This window comes from Trachurus trachurus (assembly GCF_905171665.1).
Source record: "Trachurus trachurus genome assembly, chromosome: 23".
NCBI lineage: Eukaryota > Metazoa > Chordata > Actinopteri > Carangiformes > Carangidae > Trachurus > Trachurus trachurus.
The window spans coordinates 11150709-11170610 of record NC_139912.1 but is presented as its reverse complement, the minus strand read 5'-3'; the positions used below and the strand labels follow the sequence as shown (position 1 = coordinate 11170610).

The window sequence follows — 19902 nt, the reverse complement described above, 5'->3', positions numbered from 1 at the left end:
AATTAATAAGTTTGTCTATTTGTGAATACCCCCTCTGGCTGATATCTTGATGTATTTATATGATTTTTCTCTTTCATATTTATCATATTTTAATGTTCTTTGTAATGTGTAATGTATATGTAATGTGTATTTTGTGATGAGCCTGATGAAGGCCACATTACTATTAAACACTAATACCAATGGTGCCTTTTCTCTCATCCACTAATTCCCCTTTTTTTTTTTTTTTTTTTTTTTAGCCTTCAAATGAAACTGCAGAAGTTCCTACCTCGTGGAACATGACCACATTGAACAATGAGCAGGAGCTTGGTGTGACTGAGACCAAGTTGAAGGGATCCACAGGGAAGAAGATCGTAGACAGAGGGGACAGTGATGACGTGTCTTCAATGAAAATGAATCTGACTGTAGTCAGTTCTACTTTCAATTATACTTCGGCCCAGGAGGTAAGGATATTTTACACTAAAGTATGCCAGCTTTAAAACGATTCATAAAACAGCATCATTCAGATTTAAACTGGGTTGATTAACCTATTTTCATAAAAAGCTTTTAAATTGTGAACACAACGGGATATCGTAGTGTTAAATGTTACTGATAACATCTTGACTTGATACTTGGTTTTATACAATCTCTTTATCTCTCATATTCATCATATGTGTGGTCTATCCATGCTCAGATTGTTTTTGAAATGGAAATCGTGGACAATAAACTAATTTATCTGTGGATGTCAGACGGTTTCAGAGTTACCTGAAACTGTGGAGGAGACACTTGTCCTCACTCAGGAGGACTCTCTGAAGAAGAACACGGGACAAAAGAAGAAGAACAGGGAACGTGGGAAGGTAAAGCCACCATGGTCATCTCATCAATAACCTGGTTTGCCCCTGATTGATTTAAGACAAGCATGAGTAATTTTTAAGATATAACAAGAAAAATAAAATATCCTTGGGGTCATTTTAACAAGTATTGATAACTTGCATTTACATTGTTAAAGGATCATGCTAGTATTTCATGTTTTAGCTCACAGTTGCTACCTCTGAAGTCTTAACCGCCATAGTATAAATATCAGGTTTATTTCTAGTTTTAGGTTTATTTGATATTTCTCATGTTTTCAAGAACACACTTGTTAAAGGACTTTGTCATCAGAGAATCAAATTCTGACAGAAAACAAGAAGTAAACATGAACACTGCTGTGTGGTGGATGCAAAAAAAAAAGTTCTCAACTCTTTGATTTTTGGGTCATTCAAAAATGCACTAGGTGGAGTTTTGGGAACAAAATTCAAGGCAATAAAATGGATCTTGCTAAAAAAAAAAGTCTCTATGAGATGATATGTGATGAAATCCATTTCATTAAGCATTACAAACATGAATGATAAAATGACAAAAACAAGACGCATGGGAATATATTAGAATCTAATCAATTTCTGAAATTCCCCAAAAAATGAACAGTAGAAAAAAAAATGCAATTTGTAATAAATGAGCTAAAACATGTAACACTACTGGTGTGGTCCTATAAATACCTATAAGTATAAACTTGTTTTAACTTTAACACTAAGGGGTCTTAAACATCTTTTTTTTTAAAGGTGCCGTGTTCATTTTTTTTATCATCATTAACTACTTATTCCCCTCTTAAATATTGTCTTAAACTTAAAGTATCAACTCAAAGTTTCATACTCGATCAACAACAACTTCTGAAGCATGAGAAACCTTTGTGTTTTTTTCTCTCTGACTTCTGAACTTCTTAACCAGGGCAAAGGAAATAAAGGACGACATAAGAGGCAGAGACAACGCCTGGTAAATGTCCTTGAAGGGGTCGAACTAAACCTGGAAACTTAATGTCACCAACTAAACATAAACAAACCTAACAACTAACACAACCATAAACACAGGCTCTAACTCTGGCTATCACTAACATGGCATTAACATTAACATAACTATATTTACATAAGTGCTCTAATACTAAAATGTTTTATAAGCATAAGCTTTATGAATTAACAAAGTACATTATAACCACCAGAAATAACTGCTCACCATTCAGATGGTGGGGTAAGAAAAACTGAAAGCATGCATTTGTCCATGTGCTTCTCATTGTATTGATAACAGTTCAGCTAAATTTGATGAATGGATCGCTTTGTAATCACTTGGCATTGTTGTCGTCCAGCCATTAGCACAAGTGACAAATGATAATCTGTCACAGTATCTTCCTGTAATTATTGTCTTTTCTTCTTGTTGTCTTTATGTAAAGACAAGTGAGGAGGAGAAGCAAAGAGGAGGAGGAGGAGGAGAGGACGAAGAAGGAGGAGAGGAGTTTTATAATGGTGAAGAATACAGCTATGAATACAAGGTAGGCAGCTGCTGCAGTGCATGACTAAGTGGATACACTGTAGAAAACCTCAATTTAAAATGATGATTGATGACGTGGGGTTTGCCACAGATTTGGAGCCTTGTCTTCGTGGGTGTTTTCTTGTTAACAGTCCTGTCAAACTCGTAATCAATTTTTTTCCCCACTTTTTTACGTCTTTGGGGACTAAAATATATCAGTGCCCACGTAAAGCACTGGAGAGAGTTGATTAATGACACACCCACTACCTGAATTAATTATTAAGAATTAATTAGTGTCTTTTACAGCCCACTGCTTCGGCTCTGTACATCATCATCATCATTTAAAAGTTGTGATGAAATTATAATTTCTTTTTTTTTTCTTTTCCCAAACAGGAAGAACTTTCCATGGATGATCCGTCAGGCTTGCAGGAGAGGCGACAGGTAAACTTGCTTCAAACAGCATGTCCTCATCTGTTTCAGATGGATTGGGAATACAGTAAATGTTGCGATTCATTTTTAATGTAAAATGTGTCCTGTGTTTTTTTTCATCATATGCAGCTTGAAGTCCAAACACATGCATTCCCACATCCAGTGGATAAACAGGTGAGCATCAACAATTCTGTAGCCCAGGTAATAACAAAAACTAATTCACTGTTCACTGTTGCAAGACTGTGCTGTGATAGAGAGGGGGCACAGACAGCTGAGCTCAGTTATGCACTGCCCTGATGTCCCTGAGGAATAATAACATATTTATGCTGTGTATTAGGAACAATTACCCACACGCAGCCCTGTCCAGTCAGAAACATTGGGAGACACCTCTACTCGTCCTCTGATATCCTTTTCAGGCAAAGACATAGACACACAGGTAAAAGCACACGTGATGCATGTGTACAGTATTTACTACTACCAAATCTGAAACAAAAAAATCTAAAAGTTTGTCTGCAGTTACTTTAGTGATCTGCATATCTATTTGAGCAGAAGTCCAGTCCAAAATTTGAATGAGTACATGCAAAAAACACCTTATATAATATATGATAATATAGTAAAAGGCAATATTTAAGAAATGAAAATGAAAAACCTTTCATAAATGCATTTGCTGTATCGCCAGTGCCCAATGTTTTCAGCAGCCAGTCAATGGATATCCAATGCACAGTAAATGACTAAGAAAGGGGACTTTCAGAGTTTAAACCAGCTTGCATACTGTATATTTGTGCACTGATACATGTTTTGAATTTAGAAGTATATACTTACTTCTTTATCCTCTGCTTCTGATTCTTCTCCCCTCAGGCTGTCTTGACAGTCACAGAGCCACTGTCTCCACCTATGAAGGATATAGAAACGGTATTGAAGGGTGCTTACTACAAATGTCATATGTAGATTTTTACTCAATATTGTGCCTAACTTTGGAGGAGTATTTTTTCCCTGCACTGTTTCATTTTGCCTTTATTGTCCTGACCAGATTGAAGTGTCGCTGCCCACTCCTCCCATCACAACAGAGGAAGCAGACAAGGTAGAGTGGTGTTTTTTAAATCTTACAGACTATCTTGCATGCCTTGGAATGCCCTTCTCTTTTACTGACACTTAACAAAGAGGCCTGAAAGTGATGGATAAGTGCTTGTATTAAATGAAGGATGGGCTCCAGTATGCTATAAACACAAATAGATATAAATAAGCACTTGGCATCACATTTTCAGACCTTTTCTTCTCTCTTCTTCCTATGAAACTTTCACCAGTGCAAAAAGATGTTTGTATAAGGCTAATGCAAATACAATGGGAATGCAAAAACACCCACACAGTTTTTAACTTTTTTTTTTGTTTGTTTTTTTAATAATACATGGACGTTGCCGAAGCATGAGACAGGACAGCATTTTTGAGCAGCATGCTTTGAGCATGATTTCTCTAAAGCTTGTCTGAATGGGAATGAGAAGCCGAACTAGACTCTGAGTGAACTCTTCAGCTTCAGAGGAGAGTTACTTTTAATACTTCTCTATCTCTCTCGTTTTTTTAAACAGGACATCTCTTAATTCCCAAGAGACTGTGACTGTAGGGAGTTAAGCATTCATAAGAAAGCACACACTACACGGAGAGTGTGAATAGACTGTGAACTGTATTGCTGGTGAGGAGCCCTGAACCTGACCAACGACTCCTCAGCGACGATGTCACTCACCCAAAGCCATGGCCATAACATAAAAAAGAAAAAATCATGTGGTGGAGCTTTATAGAAACACAGGCACCACTCTTAAGATCTGAGCATCATGTCCTCATGTAAAGACTGTTGTGATTCTTCTTCAGTTTGTTCAGTGTAAACACCAGTGTAGCCTTTACTTTACTCACCTTGTCTACGACTCCTTATTTATTTATTAAGACAAATACTTCTCTGTAACAAATAAGCTTTCTCACACATGTGCCAATAATTTCAATACATATTTCCTCGTGTCAAATTGTACTGAAGTTCTATTTATTGAAACATGGAAAAATGTTTTGTTTTTCACCAAAAAATACTTTGAATGCCAGTGATATTACTCAGAATATAAACAGTTTTGTAGCCAGATCAAACACTTTTCACTGGTGAAATGTTTCATTGAAATGTGTTTACCCTCTCTGTGCATGTATCCTCAAGTAAAAAGAAAATGTTAAAGTAACTGTCTAAGCCAGTCTGTGTCTTTCTTTCCTACATTTTCCACCATCATACACATAAAACTACACACACTGGTGTTTAATATGCTCATGAACATTTTGGGGCACTTGACAGATGCTTCGGTCTCCTGTCAGGGTGAGAAGAGGCGCCCCCCAGCCTCATTTCATGGTAAGTGTTTTCTGGTTTTGTGGAAGACAGATCGATAGCAATAAAAATGGAGGTAGTAATCGTTTTTATATTTTAGGTGTTCATGCCAGGTGCCCCAGGTGGAAGAAATCGGTTCAAGGAGGCAGAAAAAGTAATTTTTCCACTAGATATTAAGCAGTCATTGGAAATTAAAACTGAGTTCATCACATAAATTATGAAATTTCACTTTCATGGTCACGGTGAACCAGATGTAAGATGACGCTCTTCACTTTAATTTCAGCGTCTATCCTCTGGAGCTCAAGGCTACAACAGCTTCAATGTGAGTCTGAAGTATAATACAAATATAGATCATGTGTATTAATCCAAATTCAGATGGTGCAACTCATTTAGAAATTTCTTTTTTTTTTTTTTGAAGAGGAAAGAAAACGATGATCAGCAAACACAAACCAAGAGGAAAAGGCAAGAACGGAAAGAGAGGAAGATGTACAGGGAGACAGAAAGAGGGGTTCGTAGGGAAACACAGGGAGGAGGGGACGAACTGACAGAAGATGAAGAAGTTGAGGAGTGGGGGATAGGAAAAGAGAAAGGAGTAGAACCACATGGATTCACAGACACGGTCCCTGATCCAGTCTATGAGGAGGAGGAGAGGAGTGGAGACTACGACTGGGACACTGAGGAGGATGTCGACCGAGAATGGGATGGGGAGGAGGAGGAGGAGGTCCTGGTGAGGGAGAGAGAGAGGGAGAGGCTGGAGATGGAGAGGGAGAGAGGGGACCTGGAGAGGGAGGCGGAGCTGGAGCTGGAGAGAGAAAAGATGGAGAGGGAGAGAGAGGCCGAGATGGAGAGAGAAAAATTAGAGAGGGAGCTGGAGAGGGAGAGGGAGAGGAAGAGGACAGAGACAGGGGAGGAGAGAGACATTGAGAAGGAGAGAGAGGAATGGGAGAGGAGGAGGATGGAGATGGAGCGGAGGAGTGAGGGGGGTTATGATGAAGACAACGGACAACCTTACCATTACCCTCCCGAGTATTTACTCCTAAAGGTAAGAGCACAGAGTCGACCTCATGACACTAACATCCGGCCAAAATAGAAAGAATAAATGTCCACTTTAATTCATTTAATACATTTGTTAACTTAACTATACATGTCTCATGTAATAGGGACAACCAGGGGAGAATGGAAACCCAGGAAGAAAGGTGACTAAAGATATAATAAAGACACTTCATACCCATTACTTGAATATCCAACCACATTGTGAATAGGTTTCAATGGGCCTGATTTATATGAAAATTACATTTGCATCCATTATACTAACTAAAAGCTGGCCACATAAAACCACAACTGTCTGCACAACTGGACACCACTAGAGGTGAGAGTTATCTTTTGTGTGCAGCCGTCCTTCTTTTTTTGTAATGAACCGTATCCCTTCGTTAGGAGACGATTATATCATCCCTCTCATTACACTGATTAAAATCATTATTATCATCATCCCAAGATCACAGAGCCAAGATGACAGTCGCCACACGAAATGTGCCACTGGTTCATAAAAATATCATCGCCGCTCTCCCCGCCTACCCACATTGCATCAGCAAATGACATCAGAGCTTGGGGAGAGCTTCTCTCTCGTCTCGCCTGTCAGTAAAGACAGTTGAGTCCAGGCCTTTGATGTCCCCTCTGCTCTATTTCTGGTCGACTGTGAGACAGTAGATTAAAGCAGACATTAATAATTCCCCTTGTTAAACATGCTGACGAGTCTGCTCATTCTTCTGTGTGTCTTTTTTTTTTTCTTCTTCAAATTCCTCTGTGGTTGTTTGTTTGCTTTTGGCCCTTGAAGAAAGAATCCAACTTTCTAACTCATGTGTGCTTTTTTTTTTTTTTGTGCTCACACACTTTTCAGGGTGAAATTGGTGAAAAAGGACAAAAGGTAAACACAGTGTTCACCACATGAACGCTTTTAGCTCAGGGCAGAGAGATTTTTCATTTGAAGCAATAACAGTGAAACATTGTGCAGCCATGTTTGTTCTGTGTTCAGGGAGAGCCGGGCATCGGCCACAGGGGCCCAGAAGGCCAAGCTGGTCCTCCAGGACAAAAGGTGAAATGTTACATTATAAATACACGTAGCTGCTTACTTACAATGTCCACAGTGAATCAATTAAGTCTTTCCCATCACATTCACTTTGATTGACTTTGTTTCTCATCATGGTTTTAATTTAGGGAATTTAATTGACTCAGTGACTCACTCGCTCATTTAAAGTTTAGTTTGAGCTTTTAATTTGATAAAGGGGAAAGGACTTTATTTAAAAGCAATTATTCAAAGGTAATAGAAGTGCTTCATAATAATGCTACATGAAACAAGTGACCTTTAACTAGCTGTTTATCTTCTAGACCTCTCATTTGTCTCCACCTATGTCTTGCTCTCCCTTTTTACCTCAGGGTGAACCAGGTGAACAGGGACCTCAGGGTGCTCAGGGTATCCAGGGTATCCGTGGTAATGTAGGCATCCAAGGGTCCCCAGGCCTCAGGGGTCCCCCGGGAGACACAGGAGAACCAGGCAGAGAGGTGCATAATTTTTTTTGCTCTCATTGGTGAAAAAGAGAAAGTTGTGGCACTGGGCTTTTACAGAGACATAAAAACATTTGTGTGTTGTGTGCAGGGTGAGCGGGGTAAAAGGGGCAAGAATGGATCACCTGGATCTCCTGGCCCTCGAGGGCCATCGGGATCTCTGGTAAGAGGGTACAAATGATCTCCGTGATCCTCAGTGTGTGTTGAAGGAGCTATTTCTAAGTTTTTCTTTCACATAGCAGTGTTGCCAAGAGCTTAGGCCACTGTTATATTTACAGGATGCCACTATAGCAATAGCACATATTAGAAATAGCTCCTTTAGGCTAGTGAAGTTGCTCATCATGTGCTGTATGTGTGAGATTGTTGAGGTGGTTTCAAGTTTATTTCTCTTGTGTGATCGATTGATTAGGCTGGGAATGATGGTTAATAATGTTTTCTTCTTCCTGCACCTCACAACAAAGGGCCCTCTTGGTGTACCGGGAGTCAAAGGAGAAAAGGTACAAATGCATAATATTTGAGTTGCACATACTTTTTTATAATGTTAGATTCATTAATTCAACAAAATGTCATGTGAACTCACTTTTACACTCTGTTGTTTTCATCAGGGTGACAGTATTCCTGGAGAGCCTGGTGGCCGGGGTCTGTCTGGCTTCCCAGGCAGAAGGGTGAGCTCAGTTCATACGTAGTTGTCAGACAACCTCCAATACTTCACACAACAACAGTCTGACCAGGTTTAGATGGTTTTTAATGGAACTTAGCACAAACTCACCATTACTATAAAATTATGAAATATCTTCTGGGTAATTATTGTGTCTCCTAACACTGATTGTGTCATGTTTTGAACCTGTATTGTATTAATGCAATCAAGTCATTATCTTTGATATTCAATGCAGTTGATGATGTTGGTGGATTGTGTAGAAAACCAAAAATATTTCATTTCTTTCAGGGTGATCAAGGCACTCCAGGTGTTAAAGGAACTCTTGGGCATCTGGTAAACAACTTTCCTCATAACCACACAATTCAGCATAAAAAACAATTTAAGATTGTTAGATTCTTGCTGATCTACATTGAAAAATCCTTTTCTCCTTTTCTTTACGTTTTTTTTCCTAGGGTCCAAAAGGGTTGCGGGGCAGCAAAGGTGAAAAGGTGAGTAAATACGACTCTGCTTGTTCCTAAATGGCATGAATTTGAATTTGATGTCTAGAGGAATGCAGCACTCAGTAAACAACCTGTTCAGATCTCATTCCACAGGTGCTCTGATAAACTGAGATATGGTACACCCCTAGGAGCTGGGATAGATTGAAATTGCAGCCGTATCTTCACACTGAAAATAAATGTTGTGTCAGGAAAATGTTCCCAGAATATTACATCATGTTACAAGAGAGGAGATAGATCTTTGGACTTGTATCGCCGGTGCCGACTTCAGTGTCAGCGTGTTCGTAATGGAGCCTATCTGATGAACCAGGCGGCATATACCTTTAACCATTCTGGCTGTTTTCTGACCTCTTTCATCACCAAAGTGTGTTCACCCCCAGGCACTGAAACTTCATGTTTTTCCATTTACGCTGTAGATTCCTGTAAAATCTCCTCACCACACTTTAAAAAAAAAAAAAAAGCATGAAAGTGCTGTGATTTCTTAGATGCCAGAACGTCAATGAACTTCTCAATCTTATCTGCTTGAATATTCATGATATTTGTGTACACATGACTCACTGTTATGGACATCAGTGTCAGCAGTGAGGCCAAAATTGACAGAATTTCAATGACTAGATGCTTCTTTCATTTCGAAGATAGCAATTTCCCATTCATTCTGAAGTGTCAGTAGGTTCAGGTTGTGTTGATAGGAGTGATGTGAGTTGTCAGTCTGCCTTCATGTTTGTCTGTTTCTTCTCCATAAATATGTCACAACTGAGGTGACGCCATGTGATTTATTCATCAAACTCATTCCCATCCCGTGCCATTAAACCTTGGTCATGTTGTAGTCCACGACAAACATGTTGTGATGCTATCAAAGGGGGTGGAAATCTGAGTTTGTGTTTGTGCACAATCGAAATAATCACGTTGGGAAAGTCCTTTTATAATCATGTTTCTTTTCAGGGAGACCATGGGTTACCTGGAGTCAGAGGAGAAAGGGTATGATGATTCATATGTTGCTCTGTAGGAAAATCAGAAAGTATTTAGCCTTTGTGCTGTTTCATTACAGCTGAGTGAACACATTACACCAGGGCTTCGCATGGGGTGTGTTTGCTGACAAGACACATTGTGCATACAACAAGTATACATGATTCACAGCTCTATGACTGTATCTCTGTGACTCCATGTTGATTACTGTATTATTTGTTGCAGAGTCACTTGCACCATGAATTCACAATTCAATTCCTTCCTGCAGGGCAGTCTGCTCCAAATCCAAGGACCCCGTGGATTTAAGGGCTCTAAAGGAGAGGCGGTGAGATCCCCCTCAGGTCATAGTCATGTAGCCTATTGTGCAATAAATTCACATTCAGGTCAAAGTGATATGACAGTCTTTGCCATCTGGCTTCAATTCAGTACATCTCAATAAAACCTAATTTATCTATATTAGGTGAATAGCACTCAGATCGAATAAGTTATACTTAAATGAAGACTATCTATAATACAGTTTAACACACAAAGTAAAGACATAAAAAAAAATCATTTTTGACATTTCATTTCAGGGTGAGCGTGGCCCTCCAGGATTTGATGGTGACAAAGGCGAAAAGGGCGAAGACGGTCCTCCTGGATTCAAGGTAATAAAACCTGGTGTCAATATTTGAGAAGCACAGAGAAGAAGGATGTCTCCCAAAAGACATGTAGAGGCTAATGTAATGATAGTGATTCACTGTCAGACTCGAGGGCACCTCTACTGCAACATGATACCAGGCATGATTAAGTTTCTGTTAGACAATTATCAGCTTGCTTGATGATTAAGGCTTTAATACATGGGAATGCATTAGTCACCTAAACCACAATAAATCATGATTATAAATAGTGTTTTACACTGTTTTTAAAGGGTTTGAAGGGCGATGCAGGAACTAAGGGTGCATTGGGACGGTTTGGAGCACGAGGACCTGTGGGCCAGAAGGTAAGTGAGGGGTCATTTGAATATCGTGACACAATATTACCCAATATTTTATTACTACACTGCAGTGTGTGACGATGCTTTCTTTTCTACAGGGAGATCCAGGAGAGCCCGGACTCAACGGAGTTAAGGTAGAACAAACAAACAAACAACATGCAGTCATCCTCAACAAACAACATTTTAGATGTAAAATCTCATACAGTAATACGCATGATGTGATTTAAGGGTCGCAACGGGGATCACGGAGTGGATGGGGCCAAAGGAGATAAAGGAGATGTAGGGCTGCAAGGCCAAAAGGGTGATCAGGTACACTGGAAAACATTACATAACCAACTATGATCCTATAGCTTCCAAACATAATTTCATTAATGTATTATGTATGTCATTTGACATCATTCAGGGTGATTCAGGAGAACCAGGCTTACCAGGAGACAAAGGGGAGCAAGGAGAGAAGGTGCAGACTTCGTGATTTGTTTTGTTTCCTCCTACTTTTAATCTGTTTAGCCTTGTTCTACAGTGTTACTTGCTTTTCCAGGGTTTCAGAGGTTTACCTGGACGCATTGGGAGTCCAGGCCTGGATGGAGAAAAGGTTAGGACTTAATTAGATTTTGATAAGACAATCAATGCTCAAGATAACTCGGTGTATGCCACATGGTTACCAACGTGTTTTTACAATCTAGGGAGATATGGGGTCCCCCGGCACCCCTGGTATACCTGGGCTGAATGGACTCACAGGACGCAAGGTAAACATTTGCTTTGTCTCCCCAAACAAATACAAAGTTGGCATTTTCCTTTTTTTATTTGTATTTTTCATGATGTGAAATTTTAGGGAGACAAGGGACTAGGAGGGATCAATGGTGCTAATGGTGAACCAGGAGTGAAAGGGGAAAAGGTGAGTCAATTAACACCAATATTACTGTTCAACAATTTCCTCACTTACTATGTCATATGTTTTACAATCCAATTAAAAAGTACACATCTGAGTAAAACAAAACAAAAAAACAGCACAATGTGTTATTGTTGTTTCTCTCATTCAGGGCACAGGAGGTTTCCCAGGTTTCCCCGGCTTTAAGGGGTCAGCTGGGAGTTCAGGAAGGGACGGAGATGACGGACCACCAGGACCACCAGGTCCCCATGGGAACACGGGGCCTAAGGTTCAGTATACCTGCTCCCTCTGTGCACTGAAGATACTGACAGCGATTAAGAACTTTTATGACAACAGTATTAAACATATCAGGAAGGTAACATGATTACATTTTTCAGCAAGGCTTCAACAATAAACGCACACATCATTAAGCAGCACATTAAGCTCTTGTGTACTCACTTGTGTAGTGAAGCTGGAGGTATGACTCAGCGCTTTAGTTAAGTAATCCCATCCAACAACAAGCCTAACTACCACTTCAACTGAATGGTGCAGTCACAATATACAGTAGCCACTAGTTTAACATACTCTGAGGTACGTCAGCACTAAAAAACCATATGGCTACGTCATGACGACATAATCTGTGCGTCATATCTATAAATTGTTTTGTATCCAGGTCTTGAAATCGATCTGCTTTTATGATTCATTATTAGTTTTTTTTAAGCTTTTTGTCCAATGAATTGATATCACTTTAATGGGGTAGAACACACATTCACACACTACACATACGTACGTAGTTGTTCAAACTAATTAAGTATTCATCTCACTCACCCTCTCCCTTACAAAAAAAAATCCAGTTGACAGGAAAAGAGTGAAAGTGTGACAGAGGACAGAGAACAGGAGGATGAGCTGAGCTTGATTACAGTCATCACCACGTCTGTGTCTGAGTGGCAGCATGTGCTCTGTAGCCTATACTGCAGCAGCAGAGACATGTCCCTAATTAACACACACACACACACACACACACACACACACACACACACACACACACACACACACACACACACACACACACACACAGATTTATTTCTGTCTGCAGCTTTCAAGTAATATCTTACTCAATTAGCTCTTTTCAGCTACAATTACGAGACTCTCAGAAGGATGGACCTAATTGGTCTGTCTTTCATAGCTACTCTTCTGCTATGGATTTTTTTTTTAATCTTCTTCTTGACGTAGAAGGGTTGTGTAAAATACTCAGAATGTGTTTTTGCTCTGTGTTTCACTTTGATTGTGGTCAAACAGGGGGAGAGGGGCAGAAGAGGCAGGTCGAAGCCGTGTCAGAGGGGACAACCAGGGACACCAGGACAAAGAGGAGACAGTGTGAGTCATTTCACCATTCAGCCCTCGAATCACACATTACAAGAAACAAGTTCCAATTTACAATAGCTACTGTAATGACTCAAGGGCTTTTATATGTTTATATGTTTTCAATTCATATTCCAACGTAATTAAGGGCAGATAACAATACAACACAATTACTTTGTATTCCACAACTATGGTAAAGCATCACTGTATTCCTGACTAAGTCGTGAGGCATCTGATGTTGAAACTCACAAACAAAACTAACTCTTTTCTGGTCACATTGGGGCAGCACAAACAAGTCGTGAATACAACATTATCCCATTTTAAGCGATAGAAACGGTTTGCAAACACCACAGACCAAAGTTAGCATTTTTCTCCTTTTTTAACCCCAATTCCCTCTCCCCCTTGACCGGCTAAGCTGTTCTCTATGTTCACTAGATAGTTATGTTGTTTTTGTCTTCCAGATGTTTAACTTGGTCACATTTGTAATTTATTGCAGCTTTTTAGAGCAACAAGATTTGTCATTACAGACAACAAAAAATTAAACAATGAGCTGAGAGTTTCTTTAAGGCTCTTTAACATTTACCATTTTCTTTATTATCAGTGTAAGAATATTTACCAGAACTGCTCTAATTTTGGTTACAGAAGCCAGTGAAATAGACTAGCTAGCTAAAAAGGGGCAAGATGGTAGTGTGCTGTATATCAGTTGATGTCAACAGCTGATTGCGCTATCATTTAATCCACCTAGAGGAAGAAACAAGAGGTTAAAATGGGGACCAGTTTGCCCCAAGAAGATAATAATTATCCAAAATATGTAAAATCTCATGTTCAGCTCATGTGAATGTGTAAATCTGCTCTTTTTTTACAGGGTATAACAGGGATTGAAGGAGTAAAGGGGGATAAAGGAGAGCCTGGACTCTCAGTATGTGTTTATCACACACAAACAAACTCAGTAACACACACACATGTGTAAACATCTACATAGTAGCATTGATAAGACGATGAAGTCAATAAGACTATCTTTGTATTTTGTGTCAAGGTTGAAGAAGTGAAGGAGCTAGTCACTCAAGAAGTGGTGGAAAAGTGTGGTAAGTGTGTGTGTGTCCTTGGGGATGTTACGATATGCACTTGTACATGTTGAGCACCCTCCTGTACATGTGCTCACACTTTTCTGTCCATTTATCCAAGAATGCATGAATGTGCCTCTAGGTGGGCCTACATATTGTGTGTGTGCGTGTGCGTGTGTGTGTGTGCGTGGGTGCATGTGTGCCTGCGTGATTGTTTGTTGTGGAGCTCCTGTGGCAGCAGCATGGCACCCGTGTGTGTTGTGCCATCTGTTATGTTCTCTCAGAGGAACACACACCATGGTGCCAGCAACAGCAGAGCCATTCACAAACACGAGACTGCCATTAAGTGGGACGGCTCACCAAGAAACCACACTCTTCAACACACTCAAATTCTGCTTATTGTTAACCTTTCTGCACAATGTTTTTTTTTTATTAATCAGAACACATTTTGACATGTCACAGTAGGAAAAGTACAGGTGTAAATAATAAAGCTAATGATCCCTTCAGGTTTCACTGTCACACTGTTACCAACTAGTGTTTAATTGGAGACAGTAAAACAGAGTAATGCTAATGCTAATTGTAACATATCACCTGTGCGTTTCTTACTATAAAACTGAAAAAGGGTTACAGTATTATTTTAGTGAGCTGCAGTTCCCACTTAGGTCCACTTAGCCTCTCAAGTCATCAGAACAAGGGCTTCTGGTTGTGACCTGCTAAAAGTTTAAGGTTTGTGGTGGTCTGGCTGTCTGGTTGGTGATTAATACTTAATTTTTTTCTGATTTGTTTCCCCTTTTTGTCTTTCATTTCAATATTTATTGAATATTTTTATTGTCTTTTTTTATTCATTGAAAGCTCTTTTTCACCTGGAGTTTTCTATAGGGTTTTTAGTATCAAAAGTTGTTTATATTATGATTCATAGAACGGTTTTAGATCATTTCTAGTGAACCTCCAGCAGACTGTGTTTAGATTATGTAGTGGAGAGTCAAGTCAAGACTGTACCTTGATTCCCTGCTGTGTCTTCAGGGTATTATTGGTATTTGCTTGTTGAGACCACCTGTCAAGTTCATGACATTACATGAAATTATTATGTGCATGCACTCATGTATGTGTGTTGCTTTTTTTCATTACAGGGTTGGAGTACAAGTTCATGGTGAAGTCTGTGGACCCAGATGCAACGACCACAGTGACTGACGGTAAAGAAGATGAAGTGATAGCGCTCCCTCGAGAAGGAGCAGAAGAGGCAGCTGAACCAGAGGAGGAAGAGGAATATGGAGACAGGGTGGAAGAAACGACCAGTCCTGCTCCTGTGATCCTCAGAGAAGAAGGGACACTATTGAACCGCACTGGTAAAGTTAACAATCATGCAAGTGAATGTCCACACAAGTTAGTGTTAGCAGGGTCTAAGCCCCTGGCCAAACACACAGATGCCAGGGATCATTTTCAAAATTGCCCGACAGATTTGTAGAGTGTGATCAAATGTGTGTCACAGCTAAACGGTTACATATGTTTTACTCATGTGCAACAGCTGTGATGTGTATGTGTGTGTGTTAGTTGAGGGTAAGAGTAGGTGGAGAAAACTGATATCCTCACCTCCTCATCTCATTCATTAGTTTATTGTATTTGGACACCTCAGAGTGTTTTATCATGTTTCTATCATCATCATTACTTGAAAAATGTTATGTTTTTCGTCAGTGTATTCTGTTTCATATCCACATTTTTTCCATTGTAGTTTGAAAATGTGCATTGCTTTAAAGCTAAGTGACAAGAGTACTTAAGGGTAGTTTAGGGCTTGTACAGAAGCATTTTTAAGTTTGCACTGCAGCTTTCACTTTTAAGATATGTAAACCGTGCAGCATCCAAGTGGCCTAACGTTTAAGGCAAATTCTCCACGAACATACTGCCACAATTTTTTGCCCAAATATCCTGGCTGACTTGTCACTGTCGGCTACCCAGAGAGGTAAAAACAAAACATTATTGAATCTGTAAGTCACTTGATTTTAAATAACCTCACTGACTATCAGCTCCTAAAGCGCTGCTGTTTTTGAAGCCATCAGCTTCAAGACAAAACCAAAAGTAACCAGAAAGTTAAACAAAAGGTCAACAAGTCACTAAATATTCCATGAAGCTCATTAGTGAGCTACAGCCTCCAGGCAAGACCGTCTCTCTGCATTTCAAATGATTGTAATTCTTGCTTTAGGTCAATATAACCAGAAAACGAATCAAAGAGTGAGTCTGTCATTGCCCATTGCCAATGTCAGCATGTTTATTCATAAATTACAATCATTAGAAATTACCATTCTGTGTGTACCAAATAATGAACGTGCACATGCAGTTTTAAGATTTACACTTTTAGTTTGTTGACTTGTAACAGCCTCAGCACTGCAACTCATTGTCTGTTGTGTGAGCAGAGTCAGAAAGTATGATTTTTCGCTTCTTCTAAAAGGAAATTGATAGGTCTCCTTTTCTTCCTTCTGCAGACAAAGTTCACTTTATTGCACTGAATCGAATTTCTGTTTGTGAAGCAAAACAGCATGTGTGGATCCCAAGTCTGTTCTTGAGGATTTTCACTTGACACACAGACAGCATTGAGTCAAACTTTACACTCTGAGAATCCACTTCCATCGATCAGTTTTTTCTCTGGAAAATACGTAAGATGTCTTTGAAGTGCAGGACTTTGACGCAGGAACTGTGGACCCTTTGGGATGTTGATGGTCGACCCCACCAGCCTATGAAACTGGTCATTGGTTGTGTTTTTGTTTTCAGATCCTCTTAAGAAAGAGGCTGTGGAGTGGGGACGGAGGAAGAGAAGAGGGGTATTTGGAACGAACACAGTAGGTGAGTAGTCAAGACAACTGATTTTCTTTTTTATCATTCTTCCTCCTCTCTTTTTACCAACTTTATTTAATTGTCTATTTCTCTTCATATTTCATTCTCTTTCTACGAGTAATGATTCAAAATCATTAAGAGCACAAGGTGGGAGAGAATGATAAGACTAGAATTTAATCATCTGAATATTTGACTGTCTGGTAGATTTCTTGAAGCAGCTCATAATAATAAATAAATACACTCATTAATTGAGAAGGGAGATATGAAGCATAACAGAGAAGGTGGTGCTTTATTCATCTCAGAATAGATGATAATGAATCAAAAGCAAGCAGCAACGCATTTGTGTTACATTTAACCTTAACCCAACATCTGAAATCTTGAAAAATGCATGGGATAAATAAAAAATAAAAAAGTTTTTGTTGTTGTTGAACTTTTTCTCGTCTTCTTTTTTTCATCTGTCCAGCAGACCGCTGCCTGGAGCCTATGGCAGAGGGGTCCTGCTCAGAGTACGCTCTGCTGTGGTACTTCCATCCTCGCTCAGGGGAGTGCAGACCGTTTGTGTATGGAGGCTGTGGAGGGAATCGAAACCGATTCTCCTCAAGACAAGAGTGCCAGAGTTGGTGTGTGATTGAGAGGAGAGGTATTTAAAATCTATCGTATCTATCTATCATAACAGCTGATTAAAAAAGAGAGGTTTTGGTTGTGATCTGTGCATATGCAGATAGTACTAGATGCACAAATGGTCATTAAAAGATAATATTCTGTTCACTCTCAGGCACTGAACCGTGGAGTTGAAGCCAGCGTCAGCGACCCAAGACAAGATGCTCCTTTTTGTACATATTTGTGTGAAATGTTCTTATTGTGTGTTTTATATTGCTTTTATTTATGTATTTTAAAAGCTGTCTCTTGATCTGCTGTATGGACAAAGTGCTGAATGTGAATAGTAAAAATGTCAATTTTGTAATTTTTATACATGTTTCTTAAACTGGGCTGACATTGGAAGAGTTTTGAACATCAAAATTGATTAAATCTGCCTTTACTGTTGTGATTTTACTGCTGTCATGTTTGTCTTTCTCCTGTCCACACCTTTCCTTTCCACAGTATCTCTCTTCTCTCTGTCTCTTTATGAAACGCTCAGTCACCTTTCTTAGGTTTTCGTCACTTGCCATCCATCCTGTGTGGTGTGAAAAAATAAGGAGCTGGTGGCTGATTGCCTGCTGCCACCTCCACCACTACATATGTTGCTTTGGCAGGGGGTGTTGTGGGTCAGGCTGGGAGCCAGATGAGGGGCCAACAGGGGCCCAGTGAGGGAGTTCACACAGGGACAATTTTCAGGACTCTCCATCACACTAACGCCACAGTGGCGGGGGATTCCTGCGTGGGTGTTGATGTGGGGGCAGCACGCATTGAAGGTTTTTTTCCCTTTCTTTCTGGCAGTGTGACACATGAAAATACACGACATAACTAAAATCACCAGCTTTTCATTGGCTGGAGCCTTGAGCAGGGATCTGTAGTATTCACTTGTTATTTCGGTCTAAATTCTCATGCCAACATTCAATGTTTTAATTTAGCATCTTTGGTGCAACGTGCTGCACCAGCTCCACCACCAGGCCCCTCCAACGGAAGTCAATTCATCAAAACATTGCTCCCTGAAAAAAAATAAAAAAGTGTTATATCAGAATTTCCTTTCACCTCCATGTGACATGTGACTCGTTCACCCGGGAGCTCCTAAGGACTCCTTCATATTAGTCACGATTCTGCTCTGTAATGCACTCCCACTTGCGGAAATGCTTCAGAAATCTGCAAAGATGTGGTTACACAATCTACAGTGAAAGGCTGTTCTCACTGAAACCACACCCTTCCATGTCTACTGTAATCAAACTGAGTCCATAAAAAGGTACAACACAACCTGTTGTCAAGTTGAATATAAACTCAAGAACTATGGGATTGACTGGCATGAAAATTGGGACAGAAATCTCCAGGATAAATCTTGATGATTTTGGGGATCCCCTGGTTTTTCTTTTAGAAATCTCTCAGTGATGCAACTTAGCATCTCAGCTTATGAGTAAAAAGTCTGTTATTTATCAAAGTAAGACTTAATACCAGACTGTTAACAACACCTTCACACCTTAGCTGTACAACATGCCTTAATGCAGAGACTGTTAAGAGTTCCCAGCCACTAAAAACAACATAATCTAGCAAAGGAATGAAAGTCTGATGGCTCCATTGAAGTTGAGGAGGAGCAAGTAATTCCATTTTAGAGATCAATTGCAGAGCGGAGGCAAGAGTGGGAGGACATCTCATTGCACAGTGTGTCACAGTCTGTGATTACTCCAGCTGTGAAGACTTGCAGTCGTATTAATCCGACAATGAAGTTGCTCATTAGAGCTTGACCCAACACCCTTTGATCCTTTCCGTCCGTGCATGCTCTTTCTTCGTCTTGACGTGTTAATGTACATCACTGCGGGTGGTTCCCATGGTGTGTGTTGCGCGCGCACAGAAAGTTTTAATTAAAACACAATCTTCTCCAGATATGTCAGATGTCTTTCCTCTTTTGAAACCAAGCAAGTATATCTCTAGCATGTCAATTGTACATAGCCGGCGCAGTTGTTACGTGGTGTCATTCAATCATTTGAACCTCAAAGAAAACATATAATCAAGTCTGCATCAGTTGATGTGAAAGTGGTGAAATCTGGAAATATTCAAGTGAACTTTATAAACTCATACTGACAGAAATGAAGATGTTTGCAAACACATGTAACTCATGTTTGAAATGCTTTGCTTTATGACAACTGTCCACTGCATTGGAAAGGTTATAAAGTTTAACAAATTGCAGTTAATGACTTAAGCTTGTTAATGTTATATAGATCAGTTGCCAGGTAAAATCCCTTTGGCTGTGGTTTGTTATCCACCTGAATTACTCCTGCTTCATCTTTTTGTCCAGCACTTAATTTCCCCAAGACTGCTCCGTGAATAATACGATCATTTTCCTCATATATCACCCGGACTAAAATCATACATTTAGAAGTTA

The 19902-nt window shown here is 39.7% G+C and overlaps 1 protein-coding gene across 1 annotated transcript in view; it reads left to right on the top strand.

Moving 5' to 3' along the window:
- The window catches only part of col7a1l (collagen type VII alpha 1-like), a gene marked incomplete at both ends in the record, with an annotated part of 48349 nt that extends 30683 nt beyond the window's left edge, over positions 1–17666 (top strand). The window contains 37 exons of the mRNA XM_083999400.1: positions 237–440; positions 726–833; positions 1741–1785; positions 2707–2754; positions 2872–2943; positions 3601–3654; positions 3773–3823; positions 5196–5249; positions 5379–5417; positions 5535–6137; positions 6256–6291; positions 6993–7019; positions 7128–7187; positions 7529–7654; positions 7749–7820; positions 8119–8154; positions 8263–8322; positions 8604–8648; positions 8768–8803; positions 9755–9790; positions 10047–10103; positions 10351–10422; positions 10686–10757; positions 10850–10885; positions 10980–11060; positions 11155–11208; positions 11290–11343; positions 11435–11497; positions 11584–11646; positions 11792–11908; positions 12919–12996; positions 13847–13900; positions 14018–14066; positions 15176–15391; positions 16809–16880; positions 17335–17511; positions 17647–17666. Of these exons, the coding sequence (XP_083855526.1) occupies positions 237–440; positions 726–833; positions 1741–1785; positions 2707–2754; positions 2872–2943; positions 3601–3654; positions 3773–3823; positions 5196–5249; positions 5379–5417; positions 5535–6137; positions 6256–6291; positions 6993–7019; positions 7128–7187; positions 7529–7654; positions 7749–7820; positions 8119–8154; positions 8263–8322; positions 8604–8648; positions 8768–8803; positions 9755–9790; positions 10047–10103; positions 10351–10422; positions 10686–10757; positions 10850–10885; positions 10980–11060; positions 11155–11208; positions 11290–11343; positions 11435–11497; positions 11584–11646; positions 11792–11908; positions 12919–12996; positions 13847–13900; positions 14018–14066; positions 15176–15391; positions 16809–16880; positions 17335–17511; positions 17647–17666 (3147 nt within the window). The remainder of the gene's footprint in view (positions 1–236; positions 441–725; positions 834–1740; positions 1786–2706; positions 2755–2871; positions 2944–3600; positions 3655–3772; positions 3824–5195; positions 5250–5378; positions 5418–5534; positions 6138–6255; positions 6292–6992; positions 7020–7127; positions 7188–7528; positions 7655–7748; positions 7821–8118; positions 8155–8262; positions 8323–8603; positions 8649–8767; positions 8804–9754; positions 9791–10046; positions 10104–10350; positions 10423–10685; positions 10758–10849; positions 10886–10979; positions 11061–11154; positions 11209–11289; positions 11344–11434; positions 11498–11583; positions 11647–11791; positions 11909–12918; positions 12997–13846; positions 13901–14017; positions 14067–15175; positions 15392–16808; positions 16881–17334; positions 17512–17646) is intronic.
- Positions 17667–19902: the final 2236 nt, after the last annotated feature.